Source organism: Danio rerio, chromosome 16 (assembly GCF_049306965.1).
Source record: "Danio rerio strain Tuebingen ecotype United States chromosome 16, GRCz12tu, whole genome shotgun sequence".
Taxonomy (NCBI): Eukaryota; Metazoa; Chordata; class Actinopteri; order Cypriniformes; family Danionidae; genus Danio; species Danio rerio.
Genome location: NC_133191.1, coordinates 6,154,850 through 6,181,380, shown reverse-complemented (window position 1 = coordinate 6,181,380; position 26,531 = coordinate 6,154,850). Strand labels below are relative to the sequence as shown.

The following is a 26,531-nucleotide window of genomic DNA, read 5'->3' as shown; positions in this document are numbered from 1 at the left end:
AAGACTGCTATACCTAGTTCAACCACTAGGTCAATCCTACATATAGACAAACAGCACAACTTAATCAAAAGCTGGTGGCTGACCAACCAAAGCCCAACTCTTTAGACAACTTGTTTCATTGTCCAAATGCCACTTTCTTTTAACGCTGAAGACCAAAAGTTGTTGACGACAATGTGCATTCCGTGTCAGAAGGTTTCTTTGTTTTGGTCTGTGTAACTCCGCAAATTTACCAAACAACATTTCTTGTTTCAATACTTGAATATTTCAATATTCAACTTGTGTTACCATGGTGAAAAACAGCAGATTTCATTTTAGTTGTGTTTGTGCGTAAAGACGAAAGAAAGGCCAGGTGGAAAAAATACATTTATATATATATATTTTTTAAAAACCTCTCAATATTTTAAATTTGGGCAGCAATACCTAGTACAACCACTATGTAAATCCTGCACACAGGCAAAAAGTATAACTTCAACAAAAGCTGTCAGTGGAGCAACCAAAACACTTCAGCATCATCACAACTTTTTATGCTTTTTTTCTTTCATCCAAATGTCACTTTCTTTCAACACTGAAGACCAAATGTTGTTGGCAACAACGTGCGTTCCTTGTCAGAATATCTGTCCACTGCCAGTTTACCCAACAATATTTCAGCACCTCATGCTGCCTTGGTGGTAAAATGTGTGTGTGTATAGGCCAGGTGAAAAAACAAACTCTCCAATATTTTGAATTTAGACTGTACTACCTAGTTCAACAACTAGGTCAATCCTACATACAGACGTACATACTACGTACAACTTAACCAAAAGCTGGTGGCTGACCAACCAAAACCCAACTCTTTAGACAAACTTGTTTCTTTGTCCAAATGCCACATTCTTTCAACGCTGAAGACCAAAGGTTGTTGACGACAATGTGCGTTCCGTGTCTTTGTTTTGTTCTGTCTAACTCCGCCTACTACCAACTTACCCAACAGTATTTCAGCAACTTTTGTTGCCTTGGTGGAAAACAGCTTATGTAATTTCAGTCGGGTGATGTGGAGAAAAAAAATGATTCTCAATATTTTCAATTTGGACTGCAATACCTAGTTTAACCAATAGGTCAATTCTAGGCACAGGCACAAAGTACAACTTCACCAAAAAGCTGGCAGCGGACTAACCAGAACACAAACTTCATCATTGTAAACAACTTTTTTTTCCGCCATCCAAACTTTTTTCTGTCCTAATACCACTTTCTTTTGACATGGAAGACCAAAACGTTGTTGCCGACAATGTGCCATGCATGTCAGAATGTCTGCCTTTGTTTTGGTCTGTGTAACTCCGCCCACTATCAGTTTACCCAACAATAATTCAGTCTCTCGGGTTGCCTAGTTGGAAAACAGCACATTTAATTTCAGTCATGTTTTTGCACTGAGACGAAGGAAGGGCCAGGCGGAGAAAAAAAACTCAATATTTTGAATTTGGACTGCAATACCTAGTTCAACCACTAGGTCAATCCGACACACAGCAATATTTCAGCACCTTAGGTTGCATTGGTGGAAAACATCACATTTCATGGGCCAAGTAAAAAGATGGGCCGGGTGAAAAAAAAACTCAATATTTTGAATTTGGACTGCAATACCTAGTATAACCACTAGGCCAATCCTACATACAGGCAAAAAGTACCAAAAGCTGGCAGCGGACCAACCAAAACACAAACTTCAGCATCATCACAACTTTTTTCCTTGTTTTCCCTATCCGAACGCCACTTTCTTTCAACGCTGAAGACCAGAGGTTGTCGGCACCACAAGCTGCAGCTCCTAAATTGTCTTCTTAATGGCAGATCTTCCCCTGCTAATAAAGGAATAATGAGGGAGTGTGTGTGGTGCGGAGTCCCCTGTGGAAGAGGAGCTCTCAGTAAACACAGTCTGTTCAGAGCACAGACGATCAGTTTGATGTCTGTCTCCATGCAGATGGTTCCGTTCTTAAACAATGCAGGCCAGCGTGGTTAATTGCTACTGAGACAACCGGAGGTGCTGTTACGTGAGCACTTCTGCTGCAGGTGACTGTGAATGTGTGTGTGTGTGTGACAGGACTGACTGACTGACTGAGCGCCCTTGACTTGCGGCAACCGAATAATGCCTTTAAGGGCTTGGGGGGGGGGTTGGTTGGTTATCAGACAGATCCCCCCGCCCCCATGTGCACACACACATGCATTCACACGCTCAGTTACACACACTCAGTGAGGACAGTGTAGCAGTCTTACCCCTTCCCGAAGGCACCTCATTAACACGGTGTAGGCGGCAGCAGGAACGACCCACAATCCTCCTGGGCGCTCTTTCTTCTCTTCCTGGAGGGGAAGGAAAGAGAGTATGTGTGTGTGAGAGTGTGTGAGTAGCGAGACAGAGAGAACTATTACAGAGGCTCATTGGGGGAACAATTAAAAGCAGTAAAATGCAGCCGCCGCCGTCATAATGAGGCTAAATAAATAAAGTCCTGTGACGGTAAATAAGGCGACAGTCTCGCAGGCAGGTAGAGGAGAAACACAGCTCAAGTGATAAGCGATGATTGTGTCAATTAGAGAGAAAGAAGCGGAGAACGGTGCCGAGCAACATCCTCCTCTCATTTATTTAACTTCTAATGCTCGAGTTCTGCAGCGAGCCGAGACTGATCGTCAACATCAACAGCAGCTCGCGAGCAAGACCTTCGTACAAGTCAAGGCCTGATTTGGATTTCTGTTTGTACGTCGCTGCTTTATGCAGTGTGCGGGAGGAAGATAGTCATTTGTAAGAGAAAAAATAAATGATTACATCTAGCAGGTAGAGATTTAATAAGAAAAACTGGCCTCCAAGACATTATTATATAAACATTTTAATTTTTAGTTATTATTCGCAGCCTTTTTCATTTACATTGTTTAATTGAAATTGACATATTTATTAAATCACTTAGGGTGCTTTCACATCGCTTCATTTGGTCGGCTGTCATTTTTTCTGTGTACATTTTGCATGTTTGTTATTGAAGTGTCAATATATATTTTTTTAAACTGGCCTTGGAATACACTCCTAATAAATAATAATAAAAACATCTTGATAGTTAAAATACAGCAAGTCATGTTGAATAATGCATTACTATCACATAAAGAAAGTGCAATTAAAAGGATAGTTCACACAAAAATGTTATTTAATCACTATTTACATTGCAAAAACGCTTGTCATGTAGATTTTGTTTGTCTTGTTTCTAGTCCAATTACCTAAAAATTCTTAAGTCCAGAAGCACTGTCAGTTCAAGCAAAAAATATGGTCTTGTTTTCAGAAACAGTATGCTATATGCTTAAAACATGCTAAATAATCTGTCAATAGGGTAAGCAAAATAATTTCAAAGTGAAACCTAGATTATTTTGCGGATCTTATTGGCAGATTTTTAAGCTTATTTTAGCATATTTATTCTGGTTTCTAGTCCAATTATTTAAGAATTCTTAAATCCAGAAGCATTTTCTCAAGTTAGTCATTTGAAAGAGAAAAAAAATGATGATTGCATTTAGCAGGTAGAGATTTAATAATGAATAATGGGCCTACAATATATTATATGTTACTTAAGGGAAAACACTAATATACCAGAGAACTACATGATACATTTCTTTCATTTTCATGGGAAATATTTTATTCACAAACAAAATATTTTGAAGTCACAGCCTTCTTTTTCACATTTTTAATTGAAATTAATGTATTAATTACATTTCTTTGATTTAACTTGCTCTGTTAAGTTACTATCACTGTAATTTTTCTATGTAGGTTAAATTTTGTATGTCTGTTATTGAAACGTCCAACTATTATTGTTTCTAGTTCAATTATCTAAAAATTCATTAATCCAGAAGCATTTTCTAAAGTTAGTCTTTTAAAAGAGAGAAAAACGATGATTACATTTAGCAGGCAGACATTTAATTATGAAAAACTGGCCTTGAGAAATCCACTCCTAATGAATGAAAATTATAACAAATAGTATGGTTACAGGTTTCCAGATTTCTTCAAAAATATCACCAGTTGAACATAAAGAAAGAAACTCAAACATGTATGTGACAAGTGAGTGAATGATGATATAATTTTCATTTTGGGTGAACTATTCCTTTTAGTAAAGTGCCAAATTAATGATTTTAAAAGTCAAATAGTCTAGGAATTATTACATTTCCTTTGGCATCGCAAAGTCTGGTTAAACTGCAAACTCTTACTCTGTATGAAATACATTTTTTTTTACATTTTTAAAGCTTTTAAAATTAGATTTATATAAAATAAATGCATCAGCTCAAGGCTACATTTTACGTACATGATGTTTTATTACAGTTAATGCAATAAAACCTTCCACACATCCTACTTCGAGACTTGAAGTAATAGTCCACTGAGAAATAAAAAAAATTGGAGATATTCTATTGCCTAAAGCAATATACTGTAACTAAAAAAATTTTTGATTATCATTGTTGATTTGTTCTTTTCTTTTATTAGTTTTTTTTTTTTTGTGCACATCAGAAAATGAATCCTGGAACTTGTGATTGTTGTAAGTCTATTTAACTGACCAAATAAAACTCTCGACAAAAAAAGAAATTAATATAAATTGTTTACTTTTCCTCTAGTACATTTTCCTTCTTTTTCTGCTGAACGCAGGTATTTTGATGCATTTGGATAATTAATTAGTTGCCTCCAACTCCCAAAAAAACTTATTTAATTAATTAATTAAACACAATAACTAAACAATGGTACTAACGTTGACAAACATTTACTGACAGTTGAAGTCAGACTTATTAGCCCTCCTGAAGTATTAGACCCCTATACATAGATTTTTAATGGAATGAAGATCTTTTTCAACACATTTCAAAACATAACAGTATAAGTAACTAATTTCTAACTGATTTCTTTTATCTTTGCCATGATGACAGTACAAAATATTTGACTATTTGACACCTTAGTATAGCTTAAAGTAACATTTAAAGGTTTGACTAGATTAATTAGGCACATTAAAATATTAGGCAAGAATAATGATATAAAGTATAATGATGGTTTGTTCTGTAGACAATCAAAAAAATTTTGCTTAAAGATGCTAATAATATTAACCTTAAAGAGATTTTAAAATTATTAAAAGCTGCTTTTATTCTAGCCAAAATAAACAAATAAGACTTTCCCCAGAAGAAAAAAATATTACAGTAAACATTGTGAAAAAATCCCTGCTCTGTTCAACATTATTTGGAAAATGTTTGAAAAAGAATACAAAATTCAGCGCAGGGTGAATAATTATGAAACAATTATGGAGAAAATGTCATTATTGGGTAATATAGTCAATATAAGATAGAGATACTAATATGTTACACAGTTCAATTTGGAAACATCGCATGCACTAAACTCATTCCCATGAGTGAGTACCTCAGGGCATTTCATTCTCACAGAGAACTTTTCTAACTTTTTTTCAGGGCCATTAAAATTGATTGTCAAGGGAAACCAGCCGCAAAAAGGGAAAAACTCCACCCCCTTGTGGCTGAAATAATACAACTGGAGCTAACAATGCCCTCTCTCTCTCTCTCTCTCTCTCTCTCTCTCTCTCTCTTCATAAACTGCAGGAGGTTTTAAATGAAACATGAGATATTTAATTCTATCTTCTCATACTTCTAGAAACAAAAACTCCCTGAACTTAAAAGATTTGGACACAGAAGTCAAGCATTAGGTAATACAATAAATGTACAGTACACAATAACTACAATGAACCACCACAGACATTGAAGGGGAGAAGCACATGAACACATTACTGAAACACCAACTTATTTTTTTACATTTCGGAATGGTAAGAATTGTTCTTCTTTAAAAAGTATATTCTAAAATACAGCAATATTAAAATGTGTTTTAAAATGTATTTAAAAATGCTAATTAATCCTGTGTTGGTAATGCTGAATTTCCAGCATAATTACACTACCTGACAAAAGTCTTGTCGCCTATTCAAGTTTTAAGAACAATAAAATAACTTGACTTCGAGTTGATTATTTGGTATCAGAAGTGGCTTATATGAAAGGAAGAGGCCTCTAGATTACACTAATTTTACCAAAATATAATATGATCATGCCTTGATTTTTAATGATTTAATTAGGAAAGTTAGGCCTGACTTTGCTTTGGCACTTAACAGAAATAATGTAGAGTATAAAATATAAAGTCATGCTGAGATTTAAAAAAAAATTACATTGTGTATGACTCTCAAGATCTCCCGCACGCCCCCATACTGAATGTAACCCCAAACCATGATTTTTCCATCACCAAACTTGACTGATTTCTATGAAAATCTTGGGTCCATGTGGGTTCCATTAGGTTTCCTGCAGCATTTGTGATGATTGGGATGCAGTTCAACAGACTATTCATCTGAAAAATCTACCTTCTGCCACTTTTCCAATTGACCAACTAGAAGTCAAGTTATTATTTGCTGCTCTTACAACTGGAATCAATGACAAGACTTTTGTCAGGTAGTATAGAGTACTGTGATCACTGAGAAATAAATCCAATATGAACAGAAAGTTAAAAGAACGCCATTAATAAAAAATGGAAAGCTTGGGGTCAATGATAAAGTTAACTGTCAAGACAATTATACTTGGAAGTAATGATGTTGAAAATTCAGCTTTAAAATAAAATAAAATCAAATAAAAAAAGAAGTAAAAAAATCATTAAAAAAAAAAACTTAAATGTTTTAAGAATATTAAGGTCCAATCCCAATTCTACCCCTTAGCCCTTCCCCTTACCCCTACCTCGTTTTGCGCGTTCACGGGAAGGGGTGTCCCAATTCTCTTTAGCTTCAAACAAGCCTAAAGGACTCAATTAGTTTGATCAGGTGTGTTTAATTAGGGTTGGAACTAAACTGTGCAAGGCTGCGGCCCTTTGGAACTGAGTTTGACACCTGTGGTGTAGCGTAAGCGCTAGATACCCCTTGAAACAGAGATTTTTCAGGACCACACTCGAAACCAAGGGGTACGAAAATTTTCCAGAATACACTATCCACAACGGCAGCATGACTGCACACGGGAGTCAGTAGATGCAAAAATTTTTTTTTTTTTTGTAATTATTAAGAATTTTTGCAACAAACAAACACGTTCTAATATATTCAACACGGCTTTGTGTTTTACTTTCAGGCTTTTTAAAAAACGCTAAAATTAAAAAGCTAAACTTCCCCATCTATAACCCTTAATAATAACTCCTGTATAGTCGTCCCACAACATTCTGTCACTCGATGACACTCAAACACCCTGTCAGAAAAGTCTAGTGGCTGGAAATGAGCTTTTTACAGTGCCTGCTATAATGTTAGTGTTGTTTTCGTGCATTTCCAAAGATTAATATGGCCACTGTGTAAATACACCGTACAGTTACGATCTTATTGCCACATTATATTGTTGATAACATGATATATGCCTTCACTGATTTCCTGAAGATAAATACCAAAAAATAACACAACTGCAATATCTACAGCAGTCGCCATCGTCAATCTCATATGAACCAAGAGATTAAACCCTAAAAAATAGCTATAAGACAGTAATGTCCCTCTGTAGGTCACACTTGGGATTTTATAACTTATTTAAAACTGATTTTAAAAAGTAAATTTCATTAAAAATACAAACAACAATTATACATTATCATTCTGTTTTACTGAAAAGAACAATGAACTGGTCCATATGTGTGATCTAACATCAGCCCTATTCATTATGTGACGCAGAGCACAGCCTCGGTTTTCCACCTGGACTGCTTTTGACATTCATAGCGTCAGCAGCACACCTATTGCTCACATTATGCTAGAACTGAAGAGTAGAGAAAAGTCATTAGATAAAGCCAATCAAGGCCACGGCGTCGCTCCCCCCTCCCCCCGCACTCAGAGCTAACATGATCAATAAAAGCTGTGTGCTGTTGTACTGCGTGACCCTGAAAAACACAACGGTACAGGAGATACACGCTTATATAAGCCCGACAAAGCATGTTATCAGCTAACCCGCGGTCCCTTACAGCGATCAATCCGGCTATCAGATTAGGGTGACCAGATGTCTACAACACAGGACACATTTTGGCCCTGTTATTAAAGCCAGACACAAAACAAGACAACATCAAAGAACTGGCGGTGGAAAAAAAAAAAACTCACATCAACTGCATCTGGTCCTTACTGGAGTAAAAAGCTGCGTGTGAACACACCAAAAAGACAACAGCTGAGTGAAATGAGAATGTGTGTTATGTCCCATTCACACGGGGCATTAACTTCAACACTTCCAATTGTTGTGAATTTCTCTATCTGGCTTAAGGCACCAAAATTGTTGTGAAATTCTAGGACGAGCCAAAAACCAGGGAGAAACTTTCGGGTATGTTGCTACTTTTTTAAGTAACGAGAAAAGTAATGCATTACTTAAAATATTAAGTCATAATCTTATAATCTAATAATCTCAAACCAACTGAGTACTGTAAAACCCATTAAGTTAAGGCAGTGGTTCTCAAACTGTGGTACGTGTACCACTAGTGGTACACAGACTTCCTTCTAGTGGTACGTGGAGGAATAAAATATGTCATGTACATGATACACACATTTCAAAATTTATCAAGAATGATGTTTATAATATGCCATATATGACATATAGCCTATATTTCTGAGGTAATCTGCCACGCATTTTAACTGTGCAGAGTTGTAGCTGCTTTGCTGGGCCTACTACACTACTGTATTTCAATACTCTTCATTTTGATGGTACTTGGAGAGACAATTTTTTTCTGAGGTGGTACTTTTTGAAAACAGCTTGAGAACCACTGAGTTAAGGCAACTCAAACCATTTAAAGGGTCACAAAACACCAAAACACGTTTTTTGAGCTGTTGACAGTTGTAAATGTGTCCCACACTGCTAAAAACATTATTAATACATATATATTTCACAGGAAAAGTAAAAAATTGGTTGTTTCTGCGTTATTTCGAGCAAATTTGTACTTCCGGTATAAATTACATTTTTGAAGCTGCGTCACGGCCATGAGATCTTAACGTGTATTCCAGCGTGTAGACTGGATGTCTGTACCTGAGAGTATCGTATTACGTCTCTGAGTGTGCTGCATTCATTCATGAGTAAGACTTGGTTCAAACCAATCAGCGCGCTCCATTGTGTATGTGGTGCAACTTCATTAATATGCATGCTAGCTTCGAAGACTGTTTGTAACTGAAACAGTGTTCAGACGGCAGAGAGACGACACGTTGTGTTGCCAAAAGATGTGGGAAAAAATAAGAATTGTTTGGAGAGACGGGTCGTCAGTGTTGCTTTTATTATGTGCTGCAACGAAGGTTTTGTTTTAATTGTCCAGCTATGAGAGCACAGCTGGACTCACTTGTGGATCAGTACATGCGACACGCAGCAGAAATACATTTGTACGGATCATTTTTTACTCGAGAGGTTTTCGCATCTTGAAATTGTGAAATCTGGATTTGCTGCTCGTCTCCTTTGTAAAAAGACACGGCTCCAGTTGGTGTTGATTGTCTTGTCTCTACAGATTTGGTAAGTGTGTGCGATTAGTGCCCTTTCTTTGTTCATTCAGATGGCAAAGTTATAGTTCGTATCGTCAGCAGTACTTTTTCAGTGTTTAAAAACAGGCCTTAGTCAAAATGATTTCTAAGTTACTTAGTTTACGTTAATATCACTACAATATTATGGAATGAAAGATCGGCTGTAAATGCTGCTTTCAGAGTGTAAATGTGAACACTGCAAGCAAACTATTACCAACCGTCATGTTTAATTTTCAGTGCATTTTGTGACAGGGTAGTCTACACACACACGGCTTTCTGACCTATTGAGTGCATCTGAGTTACAGAGAAACGAAAAGGTTTTTTTCTCTTTTACGACGTGCGGTATCAAACATTACACAGTCATTAAACACAGTCACTGTCTTTCTTCCCTGCGTGTGTGTTTGTTTTGCCTCAGTGAAAATCAGCGCGTGCCCAAATGGAAACTGCCATTTTTATTCAAATCCTTCACCTTTTCCATCCTCCGCCACTCCCACCTAAACAGAGCTAGACACACCCACTTTCCTGACTTTTTCCAAACCAGAGGTGTGAAAACAGGGTTTTCCTTTAAGGGTTCATGGCTCTTAAAGGAAACCGATTGCTACAAACCATTTGAGTTAAAAAACTAAAGTATATAGGTACTGTGAACTTACTCCATTAAAGTTGAAGTAATGAGGTATATAATTAACTCATTACCTTCAACACTGAGTTCAAAACTCTTTTCTAATGAGTAGAATTAACTTTCAGTCAATTTTGAGTTATCTACACTCATTTCATTTGATAAAGTTGATTGTTGGGTTTTAAAGTGTATATATTTACGAACTAAATGAAGTTGACAAGACAAAACGTGAAATATTTTGTGTTCATATTGTCTGCAATAAAATACAAAGTAAATTTGGAAATCACTACTTTCTTTTTTGATTTGTGATTTTTTTGCTTTTGTTTAACTTTTTTTGATTTGGGGTTGTAATATTTTTAACTGATTTAGCAGCATTAGCTGTATAAATAAATGTTTTTTTTTTTTTTTTTTTGTATATTGTAAGCTTATTCAGTACTATTAAAGATCAGAAAAGCCAATAAACAAAATACATTAGGCCACAAAGCCACCCTCAAACAAAAAAAAAAAGTGGATGAAAGAGATGCATATAAACACCTAGCACAGTCTCTCTTGTCTACATGTACTCCAACCAACCAAAAGCCATCTTAACACCAGGCGTAAACAGGAGCCTTTGGTGAAAAGGGTGTAAAAGGAGTGTCATGGGAGCACGGACCATCTCATCAAACTAGCTGTAATGAGGCAAAATGGTGCTGTGATGAGCCGTTTATGGCTGAGCTTCATTACACCTTTACACCTCGCTCATTCACAGGCTGCTGTTGAAAATCCCCCAGCACTGACTTTCACCAAAGCATTGTGTTACACCTAGCTAATGCGGTGACAGATTGTAAAGCTAACTGCTAATATAAAGTGTGCCATTTTCACGGCACCAAAAAAAAAAGTGTCAAAGGTTGCACATGACGCTCCAGAATGCATCTGTTATGAGGTGGTCCTCGTGTTGAGGTTAATGAGGTCTGAGAGGTTGTGCGAAACCCTCCTCATAAGGGAGCTTTTTAAATGTCGCGCAATACACAGAGGACAAATATCGCCTGTAAGACATTTATGAGAAGCAAATTGAGCTGTCTGAAATTTCAGGCCATTGAACACACGGATCTATTCTTGAGCTGGTCTCCCTAGAAGCCAACGTAGAAGTTGATCGATAATTGCTTCAATATAATAGACAGCCTAACTCTTTCCTCCTTCAATTTCATTCTATAACTACCTGGACCCATGTGAATATTGATATGCGCATTATGGATGGTTCTTTAATTAGAGGCACTTTCTGTCCCCTTCAGATATTCAATTCAAGTCAAGCTTATTTGTATAGGGATTTCACAATAATCATTGTTTTAAAGCAGCTTTACATTAAAAAAGTTAAGCTTATTAGTTACCATAACTTAATTAGTTACTAATACTTAAAATATTTAACTAGTAACTAATAGCTTTTAACAGTTCAAGTTAATTGTCACAATCACCAGCTACCTCTAACCACCAGAGGTCGCTGAAAAACATTATCTCTCATTCTAACAATAAATCTGCCAGTTTATGGACTACAACTGCATACATGGGCTGCGTCCGAAACCGCCTACTACTCAGTAGGTATTGCATTTGAATTTAAACGTACTACTCGGCCATTAGAAAAGTAGGTTCTATACAGGATGAATGTGAAAAGTATGAATGGAATTCGGACGTACTACATCCACCATTTTGTCACGGTCACGTGACGTACCTGCGTCAGTTGCGTCGTTTCACTTCCATTCATGAATTCTCTCATAGGGCATTATGGGATAGCGCAGCGTGCATGGGATGCGCACTTCAGAATCTCGCCGGAAGTAGTAAGTCATCCGGGTACTTCTCGCCTACTGATTTTCGAATTCTATGAATTCAGACATACTACTCGGCTCGCATACTGATTTTAGCGTACTATATAGTATGGAAGTATGCGGTTTCGGATGCAGCCATGCACTTCACTCAGACACACATGCTTCCTTATCTAGACTGATTACACTCGCACCACCTGAGGATTGTCAGAGACTGATTGTACACACTTTTTAAGCAGCACACACACTCATTTACTTGGCCGAGTCTTGTTATCTGTCACAGTGACATCACAACGCCTTTTCCTAGCCTTGTTTTCCTCTGTACCGACCTTAGCCTTGTTAGCTTTCCTGTCTTAGTCTGCCTCCTGCCGTACGACCTATTGCATGTTACTTCGACTACGATTCTGGATTGTCCTCACACACCTGTTTGCACCCGTATTGACCATTGCTTGCCTGACTACGAATAAACCTGCATTTTGGATCCTACCTCAGTTTTATGTGTCACTCTCCGTGGTTACATTAATATATACATAACCAGGGCTTGACATTAACTTTTTTGATCACCAGCCACTGTGGCTAGTAGATTTTCAACATTACTAGCCACTTGCCATTTTCATTAGACACGCTTTTGTTGTTTGGAAAATATATTTTATATGAATAAATGTGACTCTTTGTGTGTGTTGTGGATGAGCTTGCTCACTGTACACGAGCAAACGGGTTGTGTCGAATTGCAATCAGTTTTTATTTCACATGACCTTTTAGGGCTCAAAATTAAGTATTTTCCAAATTTATCTCTGACCACACCAAAAAGAAATATTTATTTCTTAGCCACATATTTAAATCTGTCAAAACAAGCAACATATAGCTGCATACATGCACTTTTTATTCAACAAAACTTTTCTTTTTTTTTTTAAATCGACATTCAAACCAATCTATAGTCATGTATCTATAATATGCACAGTAATCTGTCCTGGCTGAAGGTCCCAGATCAGCAGTTACTACACATAAATGGGGAGTTAATCTCATATTAAAGCAATGTTTATCATGTAAACGATGATTACTAAACTATATTAAAAAAATAACTGTAAGCAAAAGAAAGCAGGTGAAAACATACCGTGTGTGATGATGAAAGGATGATCATGTACACACGATTAATGTTAGGCCTGTTAATAATCTGTTCAAAGAATAATTAAAACTAAAGCAGTGACTTTTTCTGCTTACAAAAGGATATATATATATATATTTTTTTCAATCTTGAGCTCTTGGGTCCCACTTTATATTAAGTGGCCTTAACTAATATGTACTTACATAGGAACTAATAGTTTGTTACAATGTACTTTATTGTGTAAATACATGTATTTTCTGTGTACTTAAGCTTGATTAAATACATGTATGTAATTACATCTGTAATTAACTTTTGTAATTACATTTGTAAATACACTGTTGACCATCCCTTACACCTTAACCCACTATTAAATCTACCCATACCACCAAACCTTTTCATAACCCAACCTCTATCCCAACTCAAAAGCACCACAAGTGTTCTCAAATACATTATCAACACAGTAAGTACATTGTATTTATTTTTTTGATGTAAGTACATAGTAGTTAAGGACACTTAATATAAAGTGGGACCAGCTCTTGAAAGCAGCAGGACTGTGGGCACATGAGCATGGCTTTATGTCTAGCCTATTTCAAAGAGAACCGATGGCACCAGTTGCGTTTCCTCTACACACGATTGTTTCGCGCTAGTTAACGGGAGCGTTCATGCTTTTTAAAAGTTGCACGCATCATATCACCTGTGCGCGAGTAATCATCTTCTCACCTGCTTTCTTTTGCTCACGCGAACACAGTTATTTTTGTCAGTCATGCTGCTTCTTGATTCTAAGATCGAGATTTGCATGCATATTGGGCCATCCTTACGGTCGAACCCTGATTTAAGAAAACTACCATTTAAAAATTATTTCCAACTAGCCAAAGTGGCTAGTGGGAGCAGCTATCTTACCCGCCAGAGCTGAAATCTACCCGCATTTGGCGGGTTGGTGGGTGTTAATGTCAAGCTCTGTATATAACCATAGTTAACCAGCAAATATATAGTACATAGGTGATGTCTGTGTGTTATGTTCAATGAAGGCTATTTGTGTATTAAGATATGCATTTTACTTTTGTTCTCTGACGGGACATTGTGTTCATGAACACACTGTAAGTTTCAGGAATCACAACCTCATTTATAAGCAACTTATTATTTTAACTTAAACCACATACCATACACCTACTCTGGGTAAGAGAAGCACTGCCCATGAATGTGTATGATTTGCTATACCTGTGTAGCAATGAGATAAAGCAGCTCCCCCATTGGTGGAATCAAGCATTGCTTCAATTTGCTGCTCCTGAAGTTCTCCCGGATCAGTTCTGTAAACATGGCCACCGCCTGAAGAACAAAGCAAAAACACACAGATATTTAAAAAAAAAAACTGCTAAAATTTAGATTTAGTTGATTAAAGTGGAGCCATTTCTAAAATTAAGACTCATTAGTCATAGATGAAGACAAAACTAAATAATGTAGAGCTGTTATTCCTCATTTGGGGCTGGGTGATATGGGCAAAATATCATATGCCAATATTTTTAGAAAAATGACGGTATACGATATCTATCCGGCAATTTTCCATAAATGGTTACTTGAGAGTTAAAGCCTTTATTAAAACTTTATTAAACATTTTTTGAGCAAAATATAATTCAAACACAAGGGTTTCCCTCACTGTTTACTAGGGCTGTAACGATACACTAAACCCACGATTCGGTTCGTATCACGATTTTTGACCCACAATTCGGTTCAAATCGCGATTTTTTTTTTTTCGTGGGCGGTGGGAAAAAAAAGATTTTTAAAACTATTTTTTATTAAATAACATTGGAAAAATCTTTATAAACTGAAAATCAAAGAACAATATTAACTATGCAAATTATTAACAATATAAATAGCCATGTATAAAATAAATAAATAGCCAAAGCTATATATCACTTCTGTTTTCTTTGTAACAAAATACTGTTGAAAAACCAAACAGAACTAAACTTCATTGTGTAGATGGTTCAAGCATGTTGAAAATTATTTTTCAATCAAGTTCTCTTACATAGAAAAAGTCAATTAAATGGCTACTGTTTCACACTGAGGTAACTGAGGCTTAATGCCTGTGCTGCAAACCACAAATCAAGTAAACATTAAACAAATAAACAACTTATTTCTCTCAAGAAAACCAAACTCGTTTGATTTAAGGGAGTTGAAAACTCTTCAGAAACATCATCATGTCAACATTGCAGTGAAAAAACGTGACAACTTCCCTTACTCTGCAGAGGAGTCAGGATATCTGGTGAACGCCCATCCCTCTCTGAGCAGCCACATTAACTGTGTGAGCAAAGCATCGTATATGCGGTGAAAATCCGGCCGCTTTGACAGCATTGGCAATGTTTCTGCCGTTGTCTGTTGTCAAGCGGGGTTACGTTGGTTTTGTTTTTGATATTCCTGACACATTCAGACGGTCCCTTACTAAGAGCTCCGTGCGAGCTCTCCCGGCTAAACGCATATTGCGAGTGCTTAAACAGAGCAATACTCATAATGTTGAGCGAAAAAAAAAGTGTTTCCTCATGTTCTTCTTCAACTAGCTCAACTTTTGCAGGCACGCGTGACGTTATTGGAAAGGTAGTCACGGGGTGTGTCGCGATTCTCCCTTATCACACCGCGACACAGGATCGTAGATAGAGTGTCGCGATTTCGGTTTCATATCGTGTATCGTTACAGCCCTACTGTTTACAAATAAACAGCGGCACAAAAAATAACAGTTGCACAAAATCTTTGATAAATAAAGCTGAGTACTTTGCAGATTTTGCCAAATCCGGGTTCTTTTTTGAAGGTTAATCCCGCGAAAAACGAGAGACCACTGTACACAATAAACAGCATACAGCTTCATTTGTTATTTCTCTACCTGTTTACTTTAATTTGTGTATTTACTTTATTTATCTCTGCTTGTAATTGGTTTATAATATTTTATCCCCAACAAAATTGGCTCAATAAGAATAAAATGAAGAATTGTTAAGTTATCTTGGGAAATATTGCAATATAGATCACAGAAAATTTAAATAAAACAACATACGTTTTTTTCCAATATCGTGCAGCCCTACTTTTTATTATCTTCTCTCTCTGTGACTTGCTCGTCTAAGTATATATGCTTCTCTCTCTGCAGTCAGTCTCTCAGCAGGGTGCTATGCAAATGCACCATGTAGCATGTTTGGCCCCGTGACTGTTAAAGTCTCATAAGTGATGACTTTGCAGGGAACAGATGTTGGCGGCTGCGTTTGATGAGTCTTGGCAGCGAGAGATGCGCATCGATGATTCCGTTACACGGGAAGAAACAAACAAGGCTAAGCTGTCTTATTCAGCCGCGCATGCAAAGTAATGCCTGCTCTAGAACGTATCATTATCATCAACAAACACGCGCGTGCACACACAAATTCTCTTCTAGAGTGTGCCGCTATTATCCGCATCACCATACGCATGATATAGTGCATTAGAAAACATCATTATCGTTGACACACACACAGATAGCATGGTATTAGAAGGTTTAAGCTGCTCAAAGATGGAATGCTGGAGAAGAACGAGGAGCGCTGCAGGATTCCAACTCACTAAATCCTCAGGTCTGAAATCAGGTATGGGTTCATAGGCTATAGCAGACTGCACACCACACAACTATCATATTAATAGCACTGATGAACATTATGTTTTAAAATCTGGTAAAAAAACCCATCTGGCAGCCAATCAGAACCCAATTTACTACTTTTAATAAAACAAAAATATGTATTTATTTATTTAAATAGTGTACAATTTCACTTTCAATACCCATAATGGGGCATTCACACCAAACAGGGTTTATTCGTGAGTAAATAGACGCGTGAACATTTTGAATTTACTCGCTTCATTCATGCGTCAAGTTTGCTTAATTTGCGTGTGAAATTCACTTCAAAATACATGCGTATTCGCATAATAGGCAGGGCTTTCATTTTCCCGGTGACTCTAGTTTCGTTGCTAAATGGCTAACATGGATTTAATTGAGAGAGTAGCTGAGCTTTATGTGCTTTAGGAAGGCTAAAAAACAGCATATATTTATTCGGCGCCATGTTTACTAGTCCACTACATCCTTTCAGAGGTGCACCAATCTCTATGAGTTCATCAACTCCTCCAGAAACTGTAACTGGATCTGAAACTGATGGACGCTTTCCGCGGTGCTTCAGACTGAGCTGAGCCCAGTATGATAAGCTGCCATCAGGTGTCGGCAGCAGGATTTCCCCTAGGGACACCAATAACAGGCGCAACGTCATAATCACGGCCCTACTAGAACAAGCTCCTGATTTGTTAATGTGGCTTGAATGTCCGCTAAAGTTCAGATTTTCCAGCTTGAATGTTTCGCTGTTTAGGCATGTCAAACGCACAAAATGATCAATTCGTCCAAATTGCGTCATTCGCGCGAATAGCACTGCAGGATGTCAATTCGCTTTTTTGCAATAACTTAACATGTAAATAACTCGCGCTTGATGCTTCATCTGCATCTGGTGTGAACGCACCATAAAATTCTGATGCTGGGTTAACACCAAAACACAGAGCATCACGTCACTTACTCTAGTTTTCTCGCCTGATCTCTTTCCCCTAACTCTTGAGTTTAAGTATTTAAACTTGAGCAGAAGACTCAATAAATGCTAACTCTGCATCTTTCATACACTTCATGTTACATTGTCCACATCATTTAGGCTACGTGGCAGTAACACCATGTCCTAAGAACACGCGACAAGATTCTTCTGATAAGCAATTGGTTTATCCACACAAGAAGCGACATGACTGAAACATTTAAATAGCAGGGATGAGGGACCTCTCAAATTCAACTAGAAATATCAGCATTTGCATTCTGAAGATGAACAAAGCTGCTTGGAACATCATGAGGACGAGTAACTAATCACAATTTTAATTTCTGGGGAACTAACTCTTTAAGAATCCAGAAAAGTAAGACTGAAGATACTAATCCTGATACTACCTGAGGTCTAGCTGGCTCATTATCAAAGATATGCATTAAACATAATTAATGCTGCACTGTGCCACCGGAAATCAAACCTATCCCTAATACAAACAAAAGCTAATCCAAACTCTCTTAGCTTTATATGTTTAATCTCCTAGCTGTAATCATGATTTGCACTTTAATAGGGTCTTATGTTTAAGCAACAGCTGTCTCTGTGTGTATATCTGCAGTGCATTAGCTCTCATCAACTCTGTGTTTGATGTCACCAATGTCACTTTGTCATGCCATGCATATTAAATAATACAACTCATTACAATGTTTATATATATATATATATATATATATATATATATATATATATATATATATATATATATATATATATATTTTTTTTTTTTTAATTTTATTATTTTTTTTTTTTTTTTTTTCCCAGGAGTAGAATGAAAAGGTCGGTGAAAGAAATTTGATAACAAATTTTCTAGCACAAACTGCAATACCTATTCTCATCACAGCTCATGTGTTTGTATACTATTGTTTAAAATGTAGCCTTCAGTAAAACTGTAAATGTAATCAGAATTTAAAAATTCTGGTTACACTTTTTATTAATTAATTGATGTATTTATTTATTTATTTATTTATTTAATATATTTAAGTCACATTATGTACTGTGAGCATGCATTTAAATTAATCAGTTGTTACAATGCATTTACAATTAATTAATTCCCTTTGGGATTAATAAAATCTAAACAAAGAAAACAGCTTACTATGCACATACAATGTACTTATATATTTTTAAATTATTCGCATGTAATTACATCTGTTATTGGATTTCCAATTACACTGTGGACCTATCCCTTAAATCTTAACCCACCCATACCACCAAACTTGCCCCTAACCCAACCCGTATCCCAAATTAATAGCCCCATAACTGTGCAAAGTAGCCGGGAGTCATTAATTTTTAATTGAGCCCGGCTCAATTCAACTTAAAGGTAATGAGCTATGACGCAGTTTGACGGCAAGCAATCAGAAAGTCAACCGCTTGAGAAGATTTCAAAGAACACAGTCCATTGAACTTTGGTTCCTTCCACAGTTGTTCCTAAGGGTTTTAATGTTGTGGTTGCCAGATTTACAGTTATTTGCAATGTTTTCTTACAGGGACATACATTTTTAAAAAATTACGGACGAGTTACTGATGTGTTTTTTTTAATTATTCAGAAATCTCATGCTAACTATAATGACAGTATATTGGATAAGTGGAGCAAAGCCACATCAATCGCAACAACTTAATCTGCCATAGTTAAATGCATTTGATAAAATGTGCGCAACATTTTAATTTGCTAAAAAGCATGTTTTTATGCAGGAATGTAAGTGATTTGCTGATATGCTGCAACAGCCTCTTTACAGAATCAATACACATTTTACTACAAAATTCCATTACTTTTTTAGGACTTTCAAGTAAATTTTTATGACCTAATGTTTCATGTAATGTCTACGTATGCATGGTAAATCATAAGAAAAATTAAGCATGTTTAAATTTATTACAGCATATTATAAAACACGTAACAATATCTTCAGTTTTAATTTATTTTTATATCTATTTAAACAGATAATGCTTACACAGCACTACTGGTTTTTGGCGAAGAAAAGAAAATAAGTAAAAACATCCAACTTCTATTCAAGTAAAGATATGAGTCAGATTTACTTTAGATAATGTTAATAGCTTGTTAAAATAGTAATAGTAGGTAAAACTACTTCTATTGTAAAGCCGCGATCACACTGCACTTTTCGCTCTACAGACTTCCATTCATAGGCATGCAAATACGACAGACCAGAAATGCAATCTGCAATCTTACCTGCGAAATCAGTTAGACCATTAGAAAATAACTTAAAATAAGAAATTCAAGAAATGGAGCAATCGCTTGCTTTTATTAACGCCTAATCATATTGTTTAATGCCACCCCTTTTTCACAGCGCCATACAACAGAATTTTGCTCTAAGCTCTAGTAATACCGCTGCTTAAGTCGCTTTGGAAACAACATCTGCTAAATGACTAAATGTAATTTCCATGACTTTTCCAAAACCTTCTGGGTTTTTCTGTTTTTCCAAAACTTTTCCAGGCCTGGAAATTGCCATGGCAAAATTCCATGACTTTTCCAGGTTTTCAATGACCGTATAAACCCTGCCTTTAAATATGAGATCGGTGACGAGAGCATCAAAATTCGCTACAAAGGAGCTGTGAAGGCAGACAATGTTGTTGAGTTTTGACAGACTTCAGTGTGAACGCACAGTAAGTCTTTTGCAATATGAACACAAGTAAACTACTTATTTGTTTATATGCAAGTACATAGTAGTTAACGTGATTTAAAACAACATCAACCGCACGAGACAAGAAACTCAAACATGAGATGCAGATCTGATCAATTGCAGCTCAATGGATCAATATCATTCCCTGAGTCAGTGAGGCAAACGCAGTCAAACTGTGCGTTAGACGTCCAGCGGGCAGAAACACAGCGCCCTTGATACTCTCTCGCTGCTTTCCAATCACACCGATACTCTTGTGTGCCACTTAAAATTCAACTCTGAAATATTCACTCCCTCCGGCACCAGGCGCTGCAGATGGCGATGCCTTTATGCACTGACAGAATCTGGATTTTTAATACATTTGGCTATAAAATATATATATAGCAGAAGTAACTTTAAAATGACTTTCCTGAAAACGGTTTACCATCAAATAAATAAAGCAGCCCCCCAAAAAAGAAAGGAGGAAAGAAACGCAAGCGGCTCATCCCTGTGGTACCTCCTTCAGACGGGCTGCGCTGTAATTCTTAGCAGTGTGTAATGGGATTGGTCAGGGGAAACACTGCCGGCTCTTCTGAGAGCAACTGTGAATTTAGGCTAGGGGCACGGGGGATTGCAGATGCCAAGGACAATGATTAATTTACTACTTCATTAGACTAGTGCTCAAGTATTCATGGTGAATGCAGACAGAGTAGCTTTCGGGAAGTATTAAAAAAGCTAACCGAATGAAGCACGATGAAAACGTCCAAGAAAAAACTTTTCTAAGAGGGGACGTTTTCGCTCTACCTGTAACTCAGTCATTTCCTTGCTCCTGCATCAAGCCCCTGTGCGGCATTTCTATTAATAGAGGCTTTTAACGTTTCCATGACAACGAATTAGCCCAAGTTTCTCTTAGATGATGATGGATACTGCCTGTGGGAGAAACTTATGAGGAGCCTCTTATTGCAAAAGCTTCCAGCTCCATAGATACTCATTACAGCTCAGAATCTATATATTATTTACATTATATATATATGTCATTTAAAATGTACGTTTAAGGCTGCAGTATGTTTGCAAAGTTTAGACGAAAGGATTTTAGTTGTCGAAGGTCAAAGCTAGTATGCAAATTTAGCAGCTGCAGAAATTCATGTCATTTTTAATGGACAGGGTGCAAATTTTTTAGCTTTAGAAATAAATTCCATCAAATCAAACATTTCTATAAATTTTTTTCATACAAGGCTCGAAATTGATCTCTTTTCCTGGTAGCACCGGTGCTCTTAACTTCAAAAATGTTGGCGCACCAGACAAAACTGAGTCGCACCCACCAAAAATTATGAGCACCGTTTCTACACGCTTTAAATTAACAGATTCTACTATATAATAACACTCTAATCACAACTAACAAAAATCTGCATGCGCTCACCAGCCCAGCACGCACTGCTTGACATGAATAAGATGAACTAAATTAACAATAATAACTGTGCTGTTCTCACTGGTGGTGTCTGCTATTGTACAGATTGCACAGAATTGCACGATTGACAGCCTCGTGACGATTAAATGAAGAATTATAACGTTAGAACATTCATTCATTCATTTTCTTGTCAGCTTAGTCCCTTTATTTATCCGGGGTCACCACAGCGGAATGAACCGCCAACTTATCCAGCAAGTTTTTATGCAGCGGATGCCCTTTCAGCCGCAATCCATCTCTGGAAAACACACACACACACACACACACACTCATACACTACAAACAATTGAGCCGACCCAATTCACCTGTACCGCATGTCTTTGGACTGTGGGGGAAACCGGAGCACCCGGAGGAAACCCACGTGAAGGCAGGGAGAACATGCAAACTCCACACAGAAACAAAACTGAGCCAGCGACCCAGCGACCTTTTTGCTGTGAGGCAACAGCCTTACCCTACTGCGCCACTGCCTCGCCAATTTAGAACATCTCATGCCAAAAATGTGAAGATTCAGTGGCCAACACTGTTACCTGAAAACTCTGTCCCACCGGCTTTACGGTGAATGCTTTAGTCATTTTCATAGGGGACTTTAAACACTGGAAGTGAAGTGTAAATTCTGGATTGACATTCAGAACATGATCACTAATCAGATGGGCCATTATTTGGTATATAACTTTAGGTGGTTTCTAAAACTGAGTCTGTCAGTGTTGTTTTCATTCTCTCGTATTCAGGCCTTACAGTTTTGTGGCTGTAGATCACTGTCATTGGAACTGAGTGATTGACAGCTGATATTACCCAATCCATTCCATTCTGTTTAAGCGCAGTGGGCCAATAAGAAGAGCTTGAAGGCGGGGCAAGAATTGAGGACTTTGTTTACTGCAGCAAGTTGACACGTCAACTGTTTTAAATCATCCCTGAGCACTGCGTTTGGTGTTTTTATATATTGATATCCAGCCCTGTCATATTATTATTGTATACAGTTAGGTTCATAAATATTTGGACATCAACACAATTCTAACATTTTTGGCCCTATACACCAACACAATCGATTTGAAATGAAACGTACTTTAACTGCAGACTGTCAGCTGTAATTTGAGGGTATTTACATCCAAATCAGGTGAACACTGTAGGAATTACAACAGTTTTTGTACATGTGCCTCTCACTTGTTAAGGGTCCAAAATAAATTGGACAATTGGCTTCTAAGCTGTTTTATGGCCAGGTGTGTGCTATTTCCTCATTATCTCGATTACAATGAGCAGAAAAAAGGAACCAGAGTTCATTTCAAGCGTGCTATTTACATTTGGAATCTGTTACTGTCAACTCTCAAGACGAGATCCAAAGAGCTGTCACTATCACTCAAGCAAACCATCATTAGGCTGAAAAACAAAACAAACCCATCAGAGAGATAGCAAAAACACTGGGTGTGGTCAAAACAACTGTTTGGAACATTCTTAAAAAGAAAGAACGCACCAGTGAGCTCAGAAACACCAAAAGACCCGGAGGACCACAGAAAACAACTGTGGTGGATGACCAAAGAATTGGTGAAGAATACACCCTTTACAACATTTGGCCAGATCAGGAACACTCTCCAGGAGGTAGTGTGTATGTGTGTCAAAGTCAACAATCAAGTGAAGACTACACCAGAATAAATACAGAGGGTTCACCACAAGATGTAAACCATTGGTGAGCCTCAAAAACAAGAAGGCCAGATTAGAGTTCTACAAAAGCCTTCACAGTTCTGGAACAACATCATATCGACAGATGAGATCAAGATATACTTTTACCAGAGTGTTGGAAAGAGAAGAGTTTAGAGAAGTAAAGGAACCGCTTATGATCCTAAGTAGTGAAGTTGTACACCTAAAAAATGAAAATTCTGTTATTATTTACTCAAGCTCCACTTGTTCCAAACATGTTTGAGTTTCTTTCATCTAATGAACACAAAGAAAAAACAGCATGTTTGGGGGGAAAACATTGACTTACAAAGTTTTTTTGTACCTAGTAGTGATTTCAATAGCTATTTTTTCCAGCATTCATCAAAATGTCCAATTGTGTGTACAACAGAAGAAAGTTTAGAACATGAGTGTTGAAAAATGAAAAGGAACCTTTAATTTATAGGTGAACTATTAATTTAGAACAGGACTCATATTTAATATATACATAATAAATGCAATTTATATATACTATAATTTAATATATATGCAATATAGTGTTTGAATGATTAGAATGATTACACTAGTGATTGCACTCAGCAACATGGAGGGTCTGTGTCTCAAACATTTAATGCACACTATATGATTATCTCAGCAGCAGCTAAACCATGATAAATTACCAGAACAGAATAATTAAGATTATATACTGTCAAAATAACTAAATGGGGTTTTAAAGCACCAAACAATGAACATATAATACATCATATTTGTCTTCTTATTATTATTCTTATTATTATTATTATTTTATTATTATTATTATCATCATATTTTTTGCAAGGATTTATGGAAGACACCCATTAAAATTGTCATTCAGTGTAACAAACTATTATTTATATACTAAACTTTTATTTATAAACGCTGAATAATGATATAACATAATTTCATTGATATGTTGATCTAGCTGTTCTTCAAAAGCTTGTCTGAAACATTACAGTAGTGTAAAAAACATACTGCTTCAATCAAATCAAACTGACTGAAGATACTAAAATACTATAAAGATTACTTATTATAGATACTATAGATTATAGTATATAGATTACTTTATAGATACTATAAAGTTAAACTTTGTATAACTTAATGTAGTTAAGTAAACCTGATTAGCATGTTAAAATAAGTTAAAGTAACAAAAAAAAAACATTTGTAGTCATGACTTTTCATATAATTTGCTACAGTGAGATGCTTAAATGCCTATTAAAGGGATATTTCACCCAAAATGAAAATGTGACTAAGACTGAAAATGTAAATAGTACTGACTATTTACTCACCCTCAAGTGTTTGCAAACATTTAAGGTTGTTGTTTTTTTTTTTTTTTGCTGAACATTAAAGAAGATATTTTGAAGAATGTTTGAAACCTGTAACCACTGACTACCATAGAAGAAAAAACAAATACTATTTTAGTCAATTGTTACATGGCAGAATTATCATTGGTGTGAACTATCTCTTTAATATGTTCTGCATGTGTAAAATAAATGCCAAACCCGAAATTGGATATACCGTGTTTGTCCAGAAAATAGTCTTGTTAATATATATTTTTTTTTATCATGAGGCCATTAGATCTTCTTTGGTGGCTTGGATTTCCAGTGGGAACTGGATATATGTTTTGACGTAGGTTAGACATCTAGATATTGGATGCATATCAGATATTAAACCACATACTGAAAAGGCTCATTACGGATATGGAATAGTCAGATCTCATGTGGATTGGGTGTCCTGATATGTGTAACAGTATCCAATCAGTGTCAATGAGAGTAAAATCAGATTTTATTTTTACGACACACTCAAAAAAATAAAAAATAAAAAAAATTCTGCTGCTTGTTCAAACTAATTTTATAAAATAAACTGAAACAACAGAACTTTGAATATTTTTTGGGCGGCCCATAAACTGGTGGTAGATGACCATTGAATTATAAAACAAATATTGTTGTATTTACAACTCATCTCCTAGCAATCAAGTGTACGTTTCTGTTTTTTGTGTTTTGTACTAGTAGTGTTGTGTGATGATACTCATTTTTTTCCCCAATATTCACTCAAAAAAAAAAAAAGTGCAATCCAAAAATTATGTTTGCCTTTTTAAACAACTTAATACAAATGAGCTGAAACAACACAATTCTTAAGATTTTTGAGGCGACAACTTAATTGTTTTACGATCAACCAACTTCTATTTGTAAAAACGAATAAGTTAATTTTATTCCTTTATGTTGTCTCAACACAGAACAATTTAGATAAACCCAGCATTTTTTACAGTGTGTACGATATATACAATTAAGGTCAAAATTATTCGCCCTCCGGTGAATTTCTTTTTTGAATATTTCCCAAATGATGTTTAACAGATTGAGGAATTTTTTACAGTATTTCCTATAATATTTTTTCTTCTGGAGAAAGACTCATTTATTTTATTTCGGCTAGAAAAAAAGGAGTTTTTAATAAAAAAAAAACACTTTTCAACAAATTATTAGTCCCTTTAAGCAATATTATTAGCCCAATTAACCTACTAAAGTCTTTAAATGTCACTTTAAGCTAAATAAGAGTATCTTAAAAAATATCTAGTGAAATATTATGTACTGTCATCATGGCAAAGACAAAAGAAATCAGTTATTATAAACTAGTTATTAAAACTATTATGCTATATAATATAATATACTATTATATATATATATAAAGAGAGATTTGTTCAGCTTTTAGTTCAATACATGATCTAGGCGGGCCCTCTAGAGAGCAGAAAAACCATAAGAAAGCAGCTCTGCGTTTCTCGGCAAAGAGGAAGCACTGAAAGAAATCGCCATGACAGGATGGTCCGCTCAGACACAGAACCCCCCGTAGAGCACCAAGGAAAGCCTCCGTCGCTTCAATACCGACCCACTGAGCCCAGAACAGCTCGAATGAAGGCCGAGTCGAAAAAAGCTAAGAAGTTTAAGCTTGCATTGTGCGAAAATGAGCGAAGCAAACTCAAGATTTCGATGGACGGCCATTTTGTGCCACTGTCCACGTACTGCGAAAAATAAAATCTCCATTAAACAAAGACATGGGGAAGTTGCTAGCAAAATGGAAGCCTCTGAATGTTTGATTTTGTCTGATTTTAGCACAACACATCAGTGCGCTGCTTTGATT

At 36.4% G+C, this 26,531-nt stretch overlaps 1 protein-coding gene across 5 annotated transcripts in view; it reads right to left on the bottom strand.

Moving 5' to 3' along the window:
* ulk4 (unc-51 like kinase 4) overlaps positions 1 to 26,531 on the bottom strand; it is a 278,515-nt gene that overhangs the window by 227,212 nt on the left and 24,772 nt on the right. For all 5 annotated transcript variants that reach the window (XM_068214079.2, XM_073925751.1, XM_068214078.2 and 2 more), the window contains 2 exons: positions 14,239 to 14,346; positions 2,236 to 2,319 (listed from right to left, as the gene is read on the bottom strand). In XM_068214079.2, the coding sequence (XP_068070180.2) occupies positions 2,236 to 2,319; positions 14,239 to 14,346 (192 nt within the window). The remainder of the gene's footprint in view (positions 1 to 2,235; positions 2,320 to 14,238; positions 14,347 to 26,531) is intronic.